The sequence below is a fragment of the Ochotona princeps genome, chromosome 29, assembly GCF_030435755.1.
Source record: "Ochotona princeps isolate mOchPri1 chromosome 29, mOchPri1.hap1, whole genome shotgun sequence".
NCBI classification, from domain to species: domain Eukaryota; kingdom Metazoa; phylum Chordata; class Mammalia; order Lagomorpha; family Ochotonidae; genus Ochotona; species Ochotona princeps.
In genome coordinates this window covers 10760524-10779716 of record NC_080860.1, presented here as the reverse complement: position 1 = coordinate 10779716, position 19193 = coordinate 10760524, and the positions used below count along the sequence as shown (strand labels likewise).

Genomic DNA, 19193 nt, shown 5'->3' with positions numbered 1-19193 from the left:
GGAAAAGATCCACAGGAAACCTTTATTTGGATTAGACACAGAATTCCCACATGATCCGACACTTACAGTTTCTAGGCATAGGCACAAGGGAATTGACAAACAGAAATTCAAAGCGATGTCTGTATAACCAAAAGCAAACAGTATGCTGCACACACCCAAAGGCGGAAACCTCAAGTGCGTCCACGGAAGCGTGGAATGAATGAGCAAAGTCCCACTCAGACGAAAAGGACATGCCGATCGGCACCACAGGGCGGTTGGCTCAGGGAAGCCAGCCAGCCAGACCCCAGAGGACAGCGCTGCGATGTCACTGGGTACGAGAGAGGCGGAGTGGACATGTCCACAGAGCAGGGAAGGAGCCAGCTGCCCAGGCGGCAGTCTGACACGCGGGGCGCTTTCACCGTGCAAAAAACAAAGCTCTGGCGACGAACGGCGACACTGGTCACACGACATCGTCACCGCACCCCTGCGCCCCTTAAGTAACACCTTGGAAACATTGCAAACTACACATGAATTCTACACGCGAGTGTCCAAACATGCCAGAGAGGAGAACACCCGTGGGAGGAGCCCGGCGACCCCCAACACCGCCCAGCTCAGCCATTTCTTTCATCCCCGCCGCCTCCCAATATTAGCATATTCTCCCTCCCACAGTGCTTTGCTTCATTCACCACCAAATGTTGACATAAAATCACAGCCCGAATTTCCAGAAGCCGCCCACATGTTTCCACAGACGTCTTCAAATACACATCTTCTTTTCAAACAGACAATAATTGTTGGTGTTTCCGGGAACCTGAGCCTGGCCTTTCCGTAACGGGAACCCGGAGGCTTGGGGGCGGCGGCGGGCGCGAGGCACACCCAGCTTTGCGCAGTGGCAGTATCGTAGCCAATGAGGTTTATCCGAGGCGCGATTATTGCTAATTGAAAACTTTTCCCAATACCCCGCCGTGACGACTTGAAATACAGTCGGCATTGGCAATTTTTGACAGTCTCCCCGGAGACTGAATGTCTCAGTTGTCCAAAAAGATAAGAGCTTATTGCGGGGAGATGTAGTCTTCGTGTTATGTTTTGGAGGAATATTTCAGTGTTTTATCTATGGTTGAATTTTGGTGTTCTACCTATTTGTAGACGATCTTTCGGGTTCTCCAAGTTTTCCCAGGTTTTACGTTTCTCGTTCTTCATTCGCTTTTCTGCAGTCGAGGGTTTCTCGTGATTCCTTCTCCCTGTTTAGAGGTCGGAGTGGTGATTCATAGGAATGTTTCTCGCCGGCGTTGTACCAGGACAGTACGTTTCCTCGCTCTGGGTTCTCATTCTAAAGTTCAGTTGGAAGGGCCCGTCGTCTGTGACGTCAGGATGATTTGCATAGATTGCCCAGCGTCCCTAGCGCATTTTCTTGAATTTTGCAAAAACAAGGCTCTTCTGCGTGGTAATGCAAAAGCAAAGCACGTCGTGAGAGTGCGGCCGTGGGAGGCGTCCGTGTGTTCGCCGGGGAAGGCGTCCTGTCCCCACGCGCGGCACACGGGCTCACCCTCGCTGTGAAGGGCGGCTGCGTCCGTGGGGTGCGGGGGTGCGGGGTCGCCCTCCAGCTTTGCGCAGTGGCAGTATCGTAGCCAATGAGGTTTATCCGAGGCGCGATTATTGCTAATTGAAAACTTTTCCCAATACCCCGCCGTGACGACTTGAAATATAGTCGGCATTGGCAATTTTTGACAGTCTCCCCGGAGACTGAGTTTAGTGTGTTGTAAAAGCAGAAGCTGGTGGGTACTCTTCATCTTTTTGTGATAAAGTCCTCAGATCCCCAGCTCTTGCTGGGTTGTGTTTGGATGTACAGTAAGTTTGTGGTTAGATATGTCTTCATCTTGTGAAATTCAGGGAGCTGCATGAGGATGGAGTCACACTGTATTTGACATTTTAAAACGCTTGTTTTCCCCTCATTGTGGTGTCACTCAAGTGGTCGCAATCTGTTCATACCTCATACCCTGCCCAGTGGTAGGCCATGGTATGAAGGTAGCAGAGTTTGCTTCACGACCAAAAGCTTCAGGGGACACTGGTTTTTTGGTTTTTGTTCTTTGTTTTTCTTTTGTCTTGCTATTATCAATTACCACACTAAGAATAATCCTGTAAACTATTTTGTGTGAACCTAAATTCACACTTTTTAAGAGTTTCTTTTTTAATTGGGAAGTCAGATTTACAGACAGTAGGAGAGATAGAGATCTGTCCACTGGTTCACTACCCAAGTGGCAGCAACAGCCAGTACCGACTGGCCTAGGCTTAAGTCAGGATCCCTGAACGCCATGTGAGTCTCCCACCATAGGTGGCCGGGGTCCAAGAGTTGGGCTGTAATGTTCTGCTCTCCCAGGCACATCAGAATTGGGAGCTAAAAGTCCTCGCCTTGAACGCACCAGTTCATTCGGATCGGCGCAGCACCAGCCATTGCAGTCACTTGGAGAGTGATTCATTGGACGGAAAATGTTCCTCTCTGTCTCTCCTTCTCCTGGATATATCTGACTTTGCAATAAAAAGAATCGTTGCCAAAAAAAAGACAATTAAAAAAAAAATTTCTTTCTATTGCAAAGTCAGATATACAGAGGAAGAGAGACAGGAAGATCTTGCAGCTGCAACGGCCGAAGCTGTGTGCAGCCAGGAACCTGGAGCCTCTTCCAGGTCTCCCACGCGGGTGCAGGGTCCCAAGGCTGGGACTACTTTCCCAGGCCACAAGCAGGGAGCTGGATGGGAAGTGGGATCACCGGGATTAGAACCGGCACCCATATGGAATCCTGGCATGGTAAAGGCAAGGACTTTAACCACTAGGCTATCAAGAGAGGAAAAAAAAATGGGGAAGCTGGAATTAAGGGTGGGAACTGGGCCTCAATACCAGGGACACTGACATGGAACTTTTTTTTTTTGTAAGATTTATTTTCATTGCAAAGTCAGATATACAAAGAGAGGGAAAGACAGAGAAGATCTTCCGTCCGATGACTCACTCTCCAAGTGACCGCAGTAGACGGTGCTGCACCAATCCAAATGAATCAAGGAGCCAGGAGCTCTTCCAGGTCTCCCACACAGGCACAGGGTCCCAAGGCTTTGGGCCATCCCTAACTGCTTTCCCAGGACACAAGCAGGGAGCTAGATGGAAAGCAGGGCTGCTGAAGTTAGAACCGGATCTCAAATGGGATCCCAGTGGGTTCAAGGCGAGGACTTCAGACGCTAGGCCACCGTGCTGGGCCCCTGACCAGCATCTTCATTGGCTGTTCCAGGGGCATCCCTGAGGCTGTGCCAGTCACCTGCAAGAATGGCCACAGCTTAACCAGCTAAGCCACAAGGCCAGGCCCTTTGCAGTCAGATTTTTGAAAGCAGATGTGCTAATTTTGAAATTTTCTGCAGTTTTCTTGTGGCTCTCCTGGCCTACAGAGGGGACAGAGATGAGGGGGAACTAATAGCCACCTGCCTCAGACCTTGGCCGTGGTAGCTCCTTTGCCCTCTGCTCCCTCGCTCTCTGTCTCTCTCTCACCCAGTATAGAGCAGGCTGGCTTGGGTGAGGTAATCCTTGTCTCTCATAGGAAACAAAGATTTGGGTCCACCCCAAAATGACCTTCTCCACTCTTCCACCATGTAAGGAAGAATCTTGGAACTGTCAAGCCATCCTCCCTGCACCAGCCCCCTCCCACCCTCCCACCCTGGTGCCTGTGCCTGCCTGCCTGCCTCTCTCTCTCCCTTTCTGGGCTGGAGGGGGGAGGGCAGGGAGAAGGGCCCACCAGCCCGAACAATCTACTATGTGTTCAAGTTACTGCAGGATGTTTGTGAGACTCACCAGCTTTTAGGTTAAAAATATCCCCTGCCTCAGGGGCCCTCATTGTCTCAGAACAGAGCTGGCTCACAGCTTACAGCCCCTCCACCACTGGGGAAGTGAACTGTGGCCAACTGATTCCCCCCACACACCCTCCATAATACTGTGAAGCCAGATCTTGGGGGTTCCAATCCTCGCTCCACTAATCCCTAGCTGTGAGGGCCTAGACTACTCACTTCACCTTTCAGTGTCCCCATCTGTAAAAAGAGGGTCATGATTTTCTTTATCTCAGGGGTCTCTTGTCCTAGCCAGGCATAAAAATCATGTGGGGCAGAGGTGGCGGTGGCAGGGGGAGGAGGCTTTTAAAAATCTGCAAGGGGCCTGGCCTTATAGCGTAGCACGTTAAGCGGCTACCTATGACACTGGCATCCTACGTCACAGTGCCAGTTCGAATTCTGATTGCTCTGCTCCTGATCCAACTCCCTGCTAACGTGCTAAAGCAACAGAAGATATCAAAGTTACATAGGCCCCCAATAAGCAAATAGATGAATAACCAACTTACCGACTGCCAGGCTGCATTCCAGATCAAAGTCAAAGTTTTTAGCATTGGATCTGGGCAAAAAGATCCAGTGCGGTGGTGCTGCACATTGATCCCCCACCTGCAGCACTGGTATCCCATACAGGCGCCAGTTTATGTCCAGTCTGTTCTTCCTATCCAGCTTCTTGCTAATGGGAAATCAGTGAAAGATAGCCAAGTGTTTGGGTTCCTGCACCCACCTGGGAGATGTGGAAAAAACACCTGGTTCCAAATTGTGGATTGGCCCACCACTAGCCATTGTAGCCATCTTTGGGGGGTTAACAAGCAGATGAGCTATCTCTTTTTTTTCTGTCTCTCTCTCTGAAACTCTTTCAAGTAAAATAAGGAAATTTAAAAAAATATATATCCTTTTAAGGGTTTATGGGCCCAGCACAATGGCCAAGTGGCTAAATCCCTGCCTTGCAAGCACCAGAATCCCACATGGGCACTGGCTCATGTCCTGGCTGCTCCACTTCCCTTCCAGCTCCCTGCTTGTGGCCTAGGAAAGCAGTACAGGACTTGCTGAGATGCAAGCATCCATGCCAAGATCTCCGCAGCATGTTCCAGGAAGAGAAATCTAGAGCTAGAGGGGACTTGAAGGCAGTGCTCGCTTACTATGTGTGCCTGAGAGACACGAAGAAGGAGAGCATGGCCAGAGTGCACAAGCCGGGAAGACCAGAAGACAAGGCTGGAGGGGCAGGCTCAGAGCTCCATGTGCAGAGCTGGAATTCATTCCAGGCCACAGGAAACCAGTGTAGTGGCTAAGGCAGGGGAACCAGGAGACAGAATTTACATTTTTCCAACATTACTTTGCAACCCAGCTGTTGCGCACTGAGGTGTTTATCCAAGAGACATGAAAACATATGTTTTCACAAAAAAGTCTACGCCAGTGGTCACAGCAGCTTTCCCGACAGCGGCTCAGAGCAGAGAAATGACCTCAATGGCTTGCAACAGGACAACGGAGAAACAAGCTACACCACAGAGGACTGCTTGACAAGAAGGAGCAAACTACTAGTCCACACAGCAGCAAGAATCTCCCAAACTCTATGCTGGGTCAAAGAAATCAGACATCCCTCCCCCACTTCCCACATCCCAGTCATCTCTGGAAGACAGAATTTATGAATGATTCTGTTTGCATAACTGCATTATAGAAAATGCAGAGGGCCTGGTACGATGGTTCAATTGGCTAGTCTTCCCCCTGCAAGTGCCAGGATCCCATAGGGGCACCAGTTCATGTCTTGGCTGCTCCACTTCCCATCCTGGTCCCTGCTTGCGGCCTTGGAAAGCAGTGGAGAATAGGCCAAAACCTTGGGACCCTGTGCTTGCATGGGAGACTGAAAGAAGTTCCTGGCTCCTGGGTTTTTCTTTGGCTTTGCTCTGGCTGTTGTAGCTGTTTGGGGAGTGAATCAGTGGAGGAAGGATCTTTGTGTTTCCTTCTCTCCATAAATATGCCTTTCCAATAAAAATGAGTAAATCTTTTAAAAAAAAGAATGAAAAAATTGAAAGAAAAAGAGAATGAAAGAGAGAAAGAAAGAAAATGCAGACTATAATGTGGCTTCACAAAACCCCATAGATAATGGAAATCAAGAGATAAATTTGGAGGGGGTCATCATTGCACAATGGGTTAAATCACCTCTCCTCACAGGGGCGTAACAGGTCGAGTCCTGCACCCTGTCAATGTTCCTGACAAGCAGTAATTGATGGCTGAAGAATTAGACTCCCCTCATGTAGGAGGCCCAGATGCCCAGATGGAGTTCCACTAGCTTCAGCCTGACCCCTCCCTGGATATTGCAGGGGAGTGAACCAGTAGATGGAAAATACTGTTTCCCATCACCCTGCCTTTCAAATAAACCAATTTTTTTAAAGGTAAAGGGCCTGGCACAGTAGCCTAGCAGCTAAAGTCCTTGCCTTGCATGCTCCGGCATCCCATATGGGCGCTGGTTTTAATCCTGGTGAACCCACTTTCCATCCAGTTCTCTGTTTGCAGCCTGGAAAAGCAGTTGAGGATGGCTCAAAGCCTTGGGATCCTGCACTTGTGTGCAAGACCCAGAAGAGACTTCTGCCTTTGAATTGGCTTAGCTCCAGCCATTGTAATCTTGTGGTTAGTGAGATGGCTCAACAGACTAATTCTACCTCTGCAAGTGGCAGGATTGCATATGGATACTTGTTCCTGTACTAGCTGCTCTACTTCCCATACAGATCCCTGCTTATGGTTTGAGAAAGCAGTGGTGGATAGGCCAAAGCCTTGGGACCCTGCACCCATGTGGAAGACCCGGAAGAAGCTCCTTGCTCTTGGCTTCAGATCGGCTCAGCTCTGGCCACTGTAGCCATTTGGGGAGTGAACCAGCACTTTACTTAATTCTTATTAAAAGTCTCTGAGATGCAGAGACAGCTCCCACTGACCGTCTCATTGTACAGTTGTCTCTTACAGCCTGGGGCTGGGCCACGCCAAAGTCAGGAGCCTAGAACTCAGCCTGTGTCTGCCACAAGTGTGGGTGGCAGGGACCTTGAGCCATCACCTGCTGCTTCCCAGGAAGGCACAGCTAGAAGCAGAGCCAGGACTCCAACTCAGGTCTTCTGACCTGGGATGTGAGCATCTTAACTGCCATGCCGAATGCCTCCCCTCTCAAAGACCCCAAGTGTAGTAGCAGGAAGCAAATAGGTGCTTCCTTGGGGCCAACGATGAGGAAACCAGCTGCCAAGGGGTTCTGAGAAGGGAGGAAATGCCCTTGACTGTGACCAAGGGAGTGGCTACATGGGTGAATGGATGTGTATGTCAAGGCTTATTGAACTGGTGTGTTCAAAAGGCGTGCATTTTATTGGGTGTAAATTATGCCTCAATAAAGCTGATTTTTATAAATAAGATAACATGGATTCCTGTATGGAAAACAGCCCACAAGGGCCCAATTTGGAGTTCAGGAATCCAACGGCAGAGGGCATGGGGGTTGGCTTGACTTCTGCCAGGGACGTGGTAGTGGAAGTATGGGATTTAGCCTGACTAGCAAGCAGCACTGGCTGTGTGAGGTGAGGCTTTGGGGTTGTGGGGGGCGGGTCGGAATTGACGACGATGGGTCTGGTCTACAGATGGGCCCCCTTCAAGGCGGTGGGGGACAGCAAGAATGGAGCAACCTCCTGGATTCTCATGAGATCCTTCTGCCTCCACGGTTCTTTATGTGAAATCCCTGTTAGACTGGGCAGGACTGTCACATGTAGAAGGATCCTTAGCCACCCCTTCTTACAGATGAGAACACTGAAGGAGACTGGGGGTGGGGAGGGTGCGAAACTCTTCCCACATTCCTGCCTGCAGATCAAGGAAAGCTGGGATTCCAGCTGAGATCTTAACTTTCTGCCATGTGGTTCAACTTCCCCTAAGTGGTCATATGCTTCCAATGTGCTTCCCCCGGTACTATGTTCTCTTGTGGAAGAGTCACAGAGCCCCTAAGTCCTCCAACTCTAGTCACTCTGTGTCCCTTCCTGATTGTACTGTGACTAGGTGCCAGGAACTTCATCGTTTTCTTTAAGTGGAGTCACTTAAACAATTTGTATTCATTTGAGATACAGACAATAGAGACAAAAAGGGAGTTGGAGAGACAGATACAGAAAGATTTTTCTACCCATGGGTCCATATCCCAAACACCCCCAAAGGTTGAGGTTGGGCTGGGCCAGAGGCAGGAGCTGGGAACTCGATCCAGGGCTTTCATGAGCATGGCAGTAACCCAGGTCCCTGAGCCTTCACTTGCTGCCTCCCAGGACCAGCGTTAGCAGGAAGCTCAAGTCAGGAGCTAGGGCTGGGATGCAATCCAGACACTCCAACAGGGAACTTAGTCTGAAATCTGGTCCCTGCACTACCTTTTCAGTTCAGCTCATTCCAAATAATATTGGCGCTATCACAGGTTTTATGTGTTAATTAAGTATTTTTAATGTGAATAAATCCATATCTGTTAAAATAAGAAGAAGTTGTCCATATTCCACTTACACCTTGCTCATTTCTAAGTGGACTTATACCGCTTTCAGGGAAATTCTGTCACAGGCTCAGCTTGCCATGTTCTGTATCCAGTTGGTGCTTGTGACACATGAGAGGTATCCAGCAAGTTCGTATACAATGCCTGTTTTTTTGGGGGAGGGGGACTAGGCAAGGATTAAAAAATTCTTTTTTTGCACCAATAAATTTTTGTTTTAACTGCATTTCCATGAAATGTCCTCATACATGGTGAACTTTTGCCTAGATGCCACTTATACAGACAATTCTTTGCTTATATCTGGAAAAACAAAACAAAACAAAACCCGACAGTGCGCATACATTTTACTTCTGACACAGCACTTCTAGGAATTGAGCTTCAGGAAATAACTAAGGATGGGCTCCAAGATTTTAGCTATGTAAGATTGTTCTTCTCAGGATTGCTGATTTGAGTGCAAAATTGGAAATAACTAAATTTAACCGGGAGATGTGCTGAGTAGGTGCTGATATAGGATGGAGTGTTATTTTGCCCAAGGAAATGACGTTTCAGAAGAATACTGAATACCACAAAGATGTTTGCAAAATAGTGTGAAGTGAGGAAAGCAGGTTGCAAAGCAATGTGCAAAAATATTCAAGTGTGCATTTAAACCTTATGTGAGTCAATATGTGTCAGAGAGTAGACACAAAGAGGATATGCTGGCCTTCATCTTTGGATTATAGGTCCTTTTGATTTTTATTTCAGTCTGTGATTTTGAGATAACTGTATCTCTTTTGTCCATATTTAGAAGCAGGCATTTCAGGGCCCAGTACGATAGCCTAGTGGCTAAATCATTGCCATGCAACTGGCAACTGCCAGAATCCCCTATGGGCACTGGTTTGTGCCCCAGCTGCTCCACTTCCCATTCAGCTCCCTGTTTGTGACCTGGGAAAACAGTAGAGGACAGCCCAAGTCTTGGGACCCTGCAACCTCATGGGGGACAAGGAATAAGCTCCTGGCTCCTGACGTAGCTCTGGCCATTGCAGCCACTTGGCGAGTGAGCCAGTGTATGGAAGATCTTTCTCTCTGTCTCTTCTTCTCTCTGAATTTGATGTTCCAATAAAATCAATCAATCAATAAATCTTCAAACAGAGAGAAAAGAAAAAGTGGGCTTTTGGCTTAAAATGAGAACACCCTTTGAGGGTGCCTATGTTTGATTTCTAACTCCAGTTCCTGACACCAGATTCTTACTAATGCAGATTCTAGGAGGCTGAGTGGCTCAAATAACCTCAGCCAAGGGGTTCCTGCCACCCGCAGGGGAGCCTGCTTTTGATTCTGTCTCTCAACCTTGGCAGGCATTTGGGGTGTGAACTATTGGATATGGGCCCTGTTTGTGTGTCTGTTCTATGTGCGTATCTCCCTTTTTCAAATAAATAAATAGAACTTACAAAAAAAAAAAAAAAAGGAAAGCACATTTATATTGGAAGCTTTGTAATTTACTCTTCAAATTATTTGAGAAGCAGAAAGAGAAAGCAGGAGAGAGTGCCCCAAAGCTTTTGTGCCCCAGTTCCTTCAATGGCTGGAGCTGGGCAAGGGCCAAAGCTGGTAGGAACTAAATCTGAGCAGGAACCCAGTGATTTGAGCCCCTGCCTCCTAGGATCTACTTTAGCAGGAAGCTGGCTTAATTAAATTTAAATGTAAGATATGCACTAGGGAAACAAACAAACAAAAAAAGATACGCACTAGATTTCAAAGACTTTATGTAAAAAAGGTGAGCTATCTTGAGCCCAGTAGCCCAGTGGCTAAAGTCCTCACCTTGCAGATGCTGGGATCCCATGTGAGGTCCGGTACTAATCCTGCCAGCCCTGCTTCCCATCCAGCTCCCTGCTTGTGGCCTGGGAAAGCAGTCAAGTACGGCCCAAAGCCATGGGACCCTGCACTTTTGTGGGAGACCTGGAAGAAACTCCTGGCTCCTAGCTTCAAATTAGATCAGCTCTGGCCATTGTGGTCACTTGGGGAGTAGATCATTGGATGGATAATTTTTCTCCGTGTCTCTCCTTCTCTCTGTAAATTTTGTTCCCAATTAAAAAGAAAATAAATTTTAAAAATAAAATACTGGACCCGGAGGCGTGGCCTAACAGCTGAGGTCCTCACCTTGAACATCCTGGGATCCCATATGGGCGCCGGTTCTAATCCCGGCAGCTCCACTTCCCATCCAGCTCCCTGCTTGTGGCCTGGGAGAGCAGTCGAGGACAGCCCAAGGCTTTGGGACCCTGCACCCGCGTGGGAGACCTGGAGGAGGTTCCTGGTTCCTGGCTTCGGATCGGCGCAGCACCAGCCATTGCGGCTCACTTGGGGAGTGAATCATCGGACGGAAGGTCTTCCTCTCTGTCTCTCCTCCTCTCTGTATATCTGACTTTGTAATAAAAATAAATCTTTCAAAAAAAAAAAATACTGGGCCCGGCGGCGTGACCTAGCGGCTAAAGTCCTCATCTTAAATGCAACGGGATCCCACATGGGCGCCGGTTCTAATCGCGGCAGCTCCACTTCCCATCCAGCTCCCTGCTTGTGGCCTGGGAAGGCAGTGGAGGACGGCCCAATGCCTTGGGACCCTGTACCCAAGACCTGGAGGAAGTTCCAGGCTCCTGGCTTCGGATTGGCATAGCACCAGCCGTTGCACTCACTTGGGGAGTGAATCATCGGACAGAAGATTTCCTGTCTGTCTCTCCTCCTCTCTGTATATCTGAGTTTCCAATAAAAAACTTAAAAATAAATTAAAAAATCTTTAAAAAATACTGATTACAAGTTGAATGCTAACATTTAGCATATATTTATTGGATTAGATACATGGAGTCATTAAAAGTACCAATGATTTACTTTTCTTAAAGTGTAGCTAATGAAAAAGTTATAATAGCAAACATGACTTGAATTCTGTTTCCAATGTAGAATGCTGAGTTTAGCAGGTTAATTGCTGAGCGAACATGCGGTATCTCAGTTAATCTTGTAGTGACTCTGAAATGTAGCTATTATTAACCTTCCTTCTACTGGACAGGAAATTGAGACACAGAGAGCAAATTGCCCAATATTAACCACCAGTAAGAAGGCAGCTGGCATTGTGGTATAGTGGGTAAAGACACCGCCTGCGATGCCAGCATCCCATGTGCGGGCCAGTTCATATTTCCACTGCCCCATGTCTGATCCAGCTCCCTGCTAACAGCCTGGGGAAGGCAGCAGAAGATAATCCAAGTACTTGGGTCCCTGCCTCCTGTGTAGGAGACTGGGAAGAAGCTCCTGGCTCCTGGCTTTGGCCTGGCTCAGCTCCGGCTGTCCCAGCCACCTGGAGAGTTAGCCAGCCATGGACTGGGACAGAGAGAAGGATTTAGAATGATGCAGGCAGGGGGACAGCACATGGGAAAAGACTGGTCGCCTGTCTCCATGAGCCTTGTTTCACGTGGCTGTGAAACCATTCCCAGGAGGGGCTATTGTCTCGGGGGCTCCACCCAGCATGGGGACTGGGAAGTGAGCAGACTTGTCCATCTGCCCTGTCAGTGTCACTTGCATTTTAGGAAGCATGTGAAAACCTGACTGAGGTTATCCCATGCAATGAGTTAAATGTTTGCGTCCTCCCCCCGACCTATCACCCCAGATCTCTGTTGAACCCTACTCCCAATGGGATGGTATTCAAAGGAAGGGGCTTTAAAAACATTTTTTTTTAAAGGATTTATTTCACACCACAGTCTGGCCTGAACCACAGCTCTGGTCCCCCAGGGTACATCCTACCCGTTGTACCAACCGCCCAGCCCAGGTTGTAACGTTTTAATTTAGGAGAACCAGGCAGAGGCAAAGAGGAGTCGCTTGAATTTTACTTTAGAGAAAGAACTCGTCAGAGCGTCCTGTGTCGTGAGGTACCTAGCAGGTTAGGCTGCCTGTGTCGCTGGCATCCCATACGGACGCTGGATCAGCTCCTGGATGGCCATCTTCCCATCCAACTGCCTGCTAATGACTTGAGAAAAGCAGTGGAGGATGGCCCAAGTGTTTGGGGCCCTGTCGCTCATGTGGGAGATCCAGAAGAAGCTCCTGGCTTCAGCCTGGCTCAGCCCCTGGTACTGGGGCCATCTGGAGAGTGAACCAACCAATGGAAGGTATCTCTGTTCTTGTCTCTCTCTGTAGCTCTTCCAAAGAAGTAAATTTTGGAGGGGGGGATAAGGAATTTGCCATCCAGATCAAGGAGGGACAACTTCCGGATACAGCGCCTGCAGTCCAGACATGTCTGCCCAGCAGGGCTGCCTGGCTTTTCCTCCCAGAGCTCCCCAAAGCACTGACCCATCTTTGCCAGAGCTGAGGTGCAGAGCCCTGCTGCCTACTCCTTTTTGTCTCTCAGGTGTTTCGTTGGCTGCAGACCTGCACAGAGAAATATGTGACCATCACCCACTCTGAAATATGGCCAAGGACCCGTGATAGAACAACCGCTGCTGCTAGAATTAAGACAATAGCCGCGTAGTCTATTCAGACGCTCCATAAACATCATGTTATTGTTACCCAGTGTCTGAGTGTGTGGGGGCAGAGTCGGTGTGTGATTTCCAGCCACCTTTCATGTCCGGTATGGAGCCTCTGTCCCATATGAACTTTTGGCAGTCTTCAGAGAAGGTGGACACGTGGAAGATTAAGGGATATGAAACCTGCAGGGTGTTGGCTGTAGGTTCTACAATCTGTGCTGGCGCAGAGGGCTCCCAGCTTTTGCCTGGCCCTCCTGGGAGGTGACCTGTAGTGGGAGACAGACAGACGCACAGGTGGACAAGTCAGTGTATAGTACGTGACATGTGACGACCAGGTGACCGCTGAACAGACACATGTCAAGACGGATCTCTCAGCGGGAAGGTCAAGCCAGCAGCGCCTTTGAAAGGGAAGGGGCCCAGGAGGCCTGGGGAGCCGCCCACCTTGCCCGCTCGGCCGCGAGGGGGCGCCGCCGCCCCGCCCAGCGCCGCCCCCAACCCGCCGCGCGGGGCCGGGCGGAGGGGGCGGGGCCTGCCGGCGCACGGGGCTGGGCCAGCCCGCTCTCGGGGGCGGGGCCAGCCCGCTCTCGGGGGCGGGGCCAGCCCGCCCTCGGGGGCGGGGCCAGCCCGCTCTCGGGGGCGGGCGCGCGCGGCGGCGGCGGCGGCGGCGGCGGCGGCAGTGGCGGTGCGTTCTGTTCCGGGCCGAGGCTCGCGGCGGAAAAGTTGCGGGGCGGTGAGGAGAGACCCCGGGACGGACTACGAGCGTGACGCCGAGCCGGCTGCCGGCGCCGCGGCCCAGCCATGGACGACCTCGGTGAGTAAGAGGGAGGCCGAGGAATGAGGAGGAGGAGGCGGCGGCGAGGGGCGCGCGGCCCCGGGCCGGCTGGGCAGGCGCGAACGTGCGGATGGGGGGCCGCGGACCACCTCTCCTTACACTCAACCCCGGGCGGCGTGGCCCAGGTTTCCTCGACCTGCCCTCCCGGAGCTCCGTGGGAGCCGAGTCCCGCACTGGGCCTTCGTCCCGAGCCAAGGCCGGCCACGGCGCGGTCCTCACAGCAGCCACCCGCACCACCTCCGCACCCCCTGCCTCGGCAACCCCACGACCTTGATCTCTTCAACCGGGCCCTCCTCCAAACCCAAGGCTTGCTCGCGCTTTAGGGACCCAACCCAGTCCACCTCAGGCACGGGACCCCCCCCCCGCCCCTCAGTGCTCCAGCCCACACCTCTCCTCACTTCACGGGACCACAGCCCACCCCCCCCCACCTCCCCAGCCCAGGGAGCGGCTTCCACATCCTATGGGCTGGTGCTCTTTTTCCGGGGGACCTGTTCCTACCCTGCATTTTACCCTTCTGGTAGCCCCACTTCAGGGAGAACGCCTCCAGAATCACCTCTTCCCTTTTCTTGGTTAGATTCTCAAACTGGTGGTATATGGGGGGAGGTGAGTTTGCCAGGACCACACCCCCATTTTAAAGCAACTATCCTCATCCCACCTCAGGGGTGGTCACCTCCCTTCCTCTGCCTACTCTCCCCCATCATGTGTTGATGGAGTAGGAGAGGGTCATGCCTGGGTTCCAACCACCCAGATCCTGGTCTGGTGCCAGGGAAGGGGTCTTCAAAGGTGTCTGCGCTGGTCTGGGTGGGCTGGCTGTCTGCCTGTCTGCCAGGCAAGTCCTGCTGGAGAGCTCACAGGTGAGGAGGACATAGAGCTTCCAGAGTTTGTTCCTGGAGCCCCAGGATAATTCTTTTTCAGTCCTGACTTGATTTGCTGTCCCCACAGAGGAAAGAAAGTATATTCTGGAAGCATATGCTGAACCCAGGGGGGTTGGCGCCCAGGTTCTAGGAATGTCCGGAGTGCCCGGGGCCCGGGGCCCCGGGAGTGGGAGAATGCCATCTCCCTTCCCAGAGCAGGGATAAAGTTTCTCTCTGTGGGAGCCTTGTCTTTCCCTCCCTGGACCGTGGGTGGTTTGTGTGACCATCGGAGGACACTGCTGGGCCTCCCCCAGGGCAGCACAAGGCACCTCACTGCTTCCCAGTAACTTGTTTGTGGGATCAAGGTGTCCATCCCCCACTCTTCCCTGAGGGAACCTGGGGGTGGGGGTCGTGTAGAATCTTGCCTGTTTTTTCAGAGTACCGTGGCTGCCAAGCATAGTTCTGCCTCTGGGTCAGGCTTGGCACCTACTTTGCTAATGCGTTCAAGGTTGGCATGGCTTCCAGGCAGGTATTTTCTTTCACATAAAAATAAGCAAGCTGAAAGGAAGCCTGGGGAATGTTGTTTGGAGCGAGCATCCGAAAGTCTCTGTGCTTGCTTGCCCGGTGGAACTGGTGGGGAGCAGGTCAGCCTGGGCCTTTCTGCGTAGAGTTCGCCATTGAAGCCCGGAATTCCTGTCTTCTGAGTCTTCCATTTAGGGCCAGAAAACATAGTTGGTTTCTGAAAGGAGAGAGAGCACTGAACAGAGTGAACAGAAGTTTGCTTCGTGTGATAGCTCCCATCCTCAGAGCAGCCTTTGTAGATCACCCTCAGGCCACCACTCTCCCATCCTCTGACCCCTGCCTTTCATGCCTAGAGGAAAATGAGCAGAAAGAGGTTGATTCTGTTGCCCAAGACTGCTAAGCAGCCGACTGACAAAGGCCTGTCCCCTGGAAGTCCAGTCCCCAGCTTGGAACTGTGGCTCTTGTGGGCCCCCAAGGATGTCTTGCCTAGGGAGGGGTGATTAGGATCTTGGAGAGGAGGTCACACAGTGTGGGACTGCCACCTGTAGCTCTTGCTGCCTTCCACCGCGGCCTGGCCAGTCCAGTTGCTTGGATCCAGGTTGCCTGGCTCTCTTGACCCGAGCTCCCAGTGGGCCGGCCACGCCTGGCTGGGCGAGCCTGGGGTGGGAGGAGTGGGGTGTGCAGGAGAGCAGAGGAATTTGCCTCTGAGCTCTGGCCCCATCAGCTGTCTGGATGGCTGGTCAGCACAGGGCTCGTCAGCTGTTTTCCTTAGTGAGGGGGACACAAAGGCCAGGCCGCTTGTTTTTATTTTTCTCCTGAGAGTGCTTTCAGCTATGAGCCTGTTGGCTGCTAAGAGGGTGAAGAGTTTCTGGTCCAGCCTGTAGCAAGGCGCAAGCTTCCTCTGTGACATTGTTTTTTGGTCTTTAAAAAAAAAAGTTGGAGCCTCCTTCTCCTCCGCATAGCTGCCAGTGAGGGGACTGGCCATGTGCTGTTTAATCAGTTACAAATTTATAGCTCTTTGGGCAGAAACACATAAACACAGAGTGTCCTGCCTCCTCTGTGTGTTCTCCCTGCTTGGTGCTGTGGGGTGGCTGCCTGGTGGCTTTTCTCATTGCTCTGTAGAGGCTGGTTTGGCCCTGAGTTCGCTCTGTTCGGAGTTCTGGCCGGAGTTTCCTGGACAGAGTTTCCACAACGCTGCGATGCACCAGGCTGAGGCTTCCTGACCCGCTCCCCTCTCAGCCCTTGCTGAGCTGCATGTGTTTGGGGGACCCTGACCACAGCCTTGGCCCACTCCTGCCTGAGGGGGACAGTACGGCTGCGTTCATTGTTGAGTGCTGATCACGACCGGAAGAGGAAGGTACAGCCTCTCCACCTCACCGATGGCAGAGGCTGGTGCAAGGGGTTCAGTGATGGACCTAGGGTTTGAACCCAAACGGATCTGGGTCCAGATCTTGTTTTCATCATAAGGGGAGTCAGTGAAGTTGAGTAACCCCAGGATGAGCTGTGGACCTGCAGAGTGCCAGACAGTTAAGTGAAAAAGTTCTACCATGGGGGCCGCCCCTTCCCAGGAAAAAGCCTGTATGACAGAGGGTGGGGTCCAGTTGTGATAGTGGGCCTTGCCGACCTCCAGCAGTGGGGACAGCCAGCTGTTGGCAGTACCTACTCGCCGCTTGGAGTCTGGATGGGTCGTCTTCTAGCTTCTCAGCAGTCTGGACCCTTTGGAAAACAGTGCCTCATTGTCCTTGGGGGGGGGAGGTGCTGAGAGAGTAGGGGAGTCGCCTGGGGCATTCTGGGCTGCGGAGCCTCCCAGTTTCCATGGAAAGTCTGGACTTGAGGCTCGCCTGTCAGTGGTGCCTCTGTATGTTGGGCCAGGCTCAGGTCACCCAGCTGCTGGGCCTGTGGCAGAGGTGGCATTTGTCTGCGGTGGGACGGTGCCCCTCCTTCTCTTGAGCAGGGTGCTATTCAGGCTGAGCTTGGGTTCAGGCCGTCTGCGTTTGCTCCTTACGCAGGTGCTGTTTCTGATGTGCTGCCTGGCTGCTGTTGCACGCAAGGTCCTGCCTGGGCTGTGAGTCAAGGTCTGCTGAAGGAACCTCTCCACCTTGCTCTCAGTTTCCCTACGGCTAGCCTTGCATCCAGGAGGTTGGGTGGGCCCTTGGCTGCAGGGGCTGGTGAAGGGCTGTGTGACCGCTGCGCCCCGAGCAGCCCTTGTCCCTCACCGAGATGTTGTGCGTGGAACATCTTACCCTTTGAAGCTGCTCTGGGTTGACTTGTTCCAAGGCCAGAGTTGAATAAACTCCCAGCAGCTTCTGTGCAGCCTTTCCTTGGGTTGTCCTATTCTCGGTGCCTTTGCCTAATAATGACAAATGTTTATAGAACACTTTTTAAAGCAGTGTTTCAGAAACTTTCCCATATTATTTATCTAGTACTTACATCCAGCCACTGTACTAGTACCATATATGCATTGTTTCATGGAATATTGTCAGTGATAGGAGACCAACGTGTCAGTGGCAGGGGCGGTGTTACTATTTTGTGACCCAGTTCACAGATGAGGACGCAGCCGCAGAGGGGACGCACTCATTTGCTCTAGTTCTATAACTGGTGGGCGTCAGGGCCAGGCTTTGAATCCAGGTTGTCTGACTCTAGAACTGGACTTGTGACCGACCATTCTTCACACCTCTATTTGGGTTCCTGGAGCTCATCTGGTTCGCCTCCTGGTTTGTTGCTTTGCATTTCTAGGCTGCTGAAGTCTTTGCTGTCTCCTCCCCCTCTCCTCACGCTTCTCATTGTTCAGTTTTCTGGTGGTGTCTTCCCTTTCTGTGGTCCTTTTTTTTTAAAGACTTATTTATTTTTATTACAAAGTCAGATATACAGAGAGGAGGAGAGACAGAGAGGAAGATCTTCCATCCTATGATTCACTCCTTAAGTGACTGCAACGGCCAGCACTGTGCCGATCCGAAGCCTGGAACCAGGAACCTCTTCCAAGTCTCCCATGCGGGTACAGGGTCCCAAGGCTTTGGGCCGTCCTCGACTGCCTTCCCAGGCCACCAGCAGGGAGCTGGATGGGAAGTGGAGCTGCCGGGATTAGAACTGGTGCCCAGATGGGATCCCGGCGCATTCAAGGCGAGGACTTTAGCTGCTAGGCCACGCTGCCGGGCCCCGTGGTCCTTCTTTTGGAGACCTTCGACTCAGAAGGCAAAAGGACACTGGTGGAGGCCCCTCTCCTTCCTCACTGTCACCTCTGAAGGTCCCTGTTACCTTTGAGATAGCTGTGAGATTGAGGCCCGACTGCCCCGGAGAAGCTGGGGCCTGACCTCTGAGTCCCGGTCCCCCAGCTTCTGGCTGGAGAGCCACGGTGACAGGGTCCTTGTCTTCTGTACCTTGTAGCTATTTGGGGCCATCCCATTACCAGAGGAGGATGTTGCTGCAAACAGCTAGTGGAGTATTGGGGATGTGTGGGGGAGGGAGAGAGGAAGAGTGAGGAAGCTGCACTGACAAAGCAGTGGCACAGTATGTTAATCCTTAACCTGTGGTGGCGGCATCCCATGTGGCCAATGGTTCTAATCCTGACTGCTCCACTTCCCATCCAAGTTCCTACTAATAGTCTGGGAAAGCATGGCCCAAATCTTTGGGCCCCTGAACCCACATGGGGGACCCAGAAGCTCCTGGCTTTGGACTGGCTCAACTCCAGCCATTTGAGGAATGTACCAGTGGGTGGAAGATCTCTCTGACTCTCTTGTCTGTAATTCTACCTTTCAAATACAAATAAATACACTAAAAAAAGAAAGTGCGTCTCATGAAAGTGGGTCTAAGGGTCGTTCGCTCCTTTAGATAGACCTGGACCTCCATCTACAGCCTCCCGCCTGACCTTAAGCCTCATCTCACGTCTTGAATCATCTTCCAGCTGCCTAGCTGATTGCCTAACCAGTGGGGCTCAGAACTGGCCTCTGTAAGAGAGAGGCCCTTGACTCTGGGCTGTGGCAGGCAGAACACATGGTTGGCCAGGCGCAACTGAGCCCCGGTGGCCAAGTCTTCCCTTAACGATGGCCTTTTAATGCTTATTTCTTGTGTGATTGTGGTGTTGTGGTTTAATGGAAGAACGTTGTTATTGTTAGATGCATGCTAAAGTATTTAGGAGTAACGTGTCATGCTGTCTGCAACTGCATTTTTAGATGACATAGTAAAAAAGGATATTTATA

The 19193-nt window shown here is 51.5% G+C and overlaps 1 protein-coding gene and 2 non-coding genes across 8 annotated transcripts in view; all 3 read left to right on the top strand.

Annotated features, from left to right (window-relative positions):
• The window catches only part of PXN (paxillin), a 69781-nt gene that overhangs the window by 12571 nt on the left and 38017 nt on the right, over nt 1–19193 (top strand). Inside the window, exon 1 of one of the 6 annotated variants that reach the window (XM_058656906.1) lies at nt 13423–13600. The exons of 4 other annotated variants lie outside the window; for them this stretch is intronic. In XM_058656906.1, the coding sequence (XP_058512889.1) occupies nt 13588–13600 (13 nt within the window). In that variant the 5' untranslated portion in view covers nt 13423–13587. Of the gene's footprint in view, nt 1–13422; nt 13601–19193 lie in introns of those variants that run through there. One more of the 6 variants, XM_058656908.1, reaches the window with a different exon arrangement.
• Nucleotides 855–995, top strand: LOC118759871 (U4 spliceosomal RNA). The gene has a single exon (XR_004996437.1). It is a non-coding gene; the product is annotated as a U4 spliceosomal RNA (small nuclear RNA).
• Nucleotides 1579–1719, top strand: LOC118759872 (U4 spliceosomal RNA). The gene has a single exon (XR_004996438.2). It is a non-coding gene; the product is annotated as a U4 spliceosomal RNA (small nuclear RNA).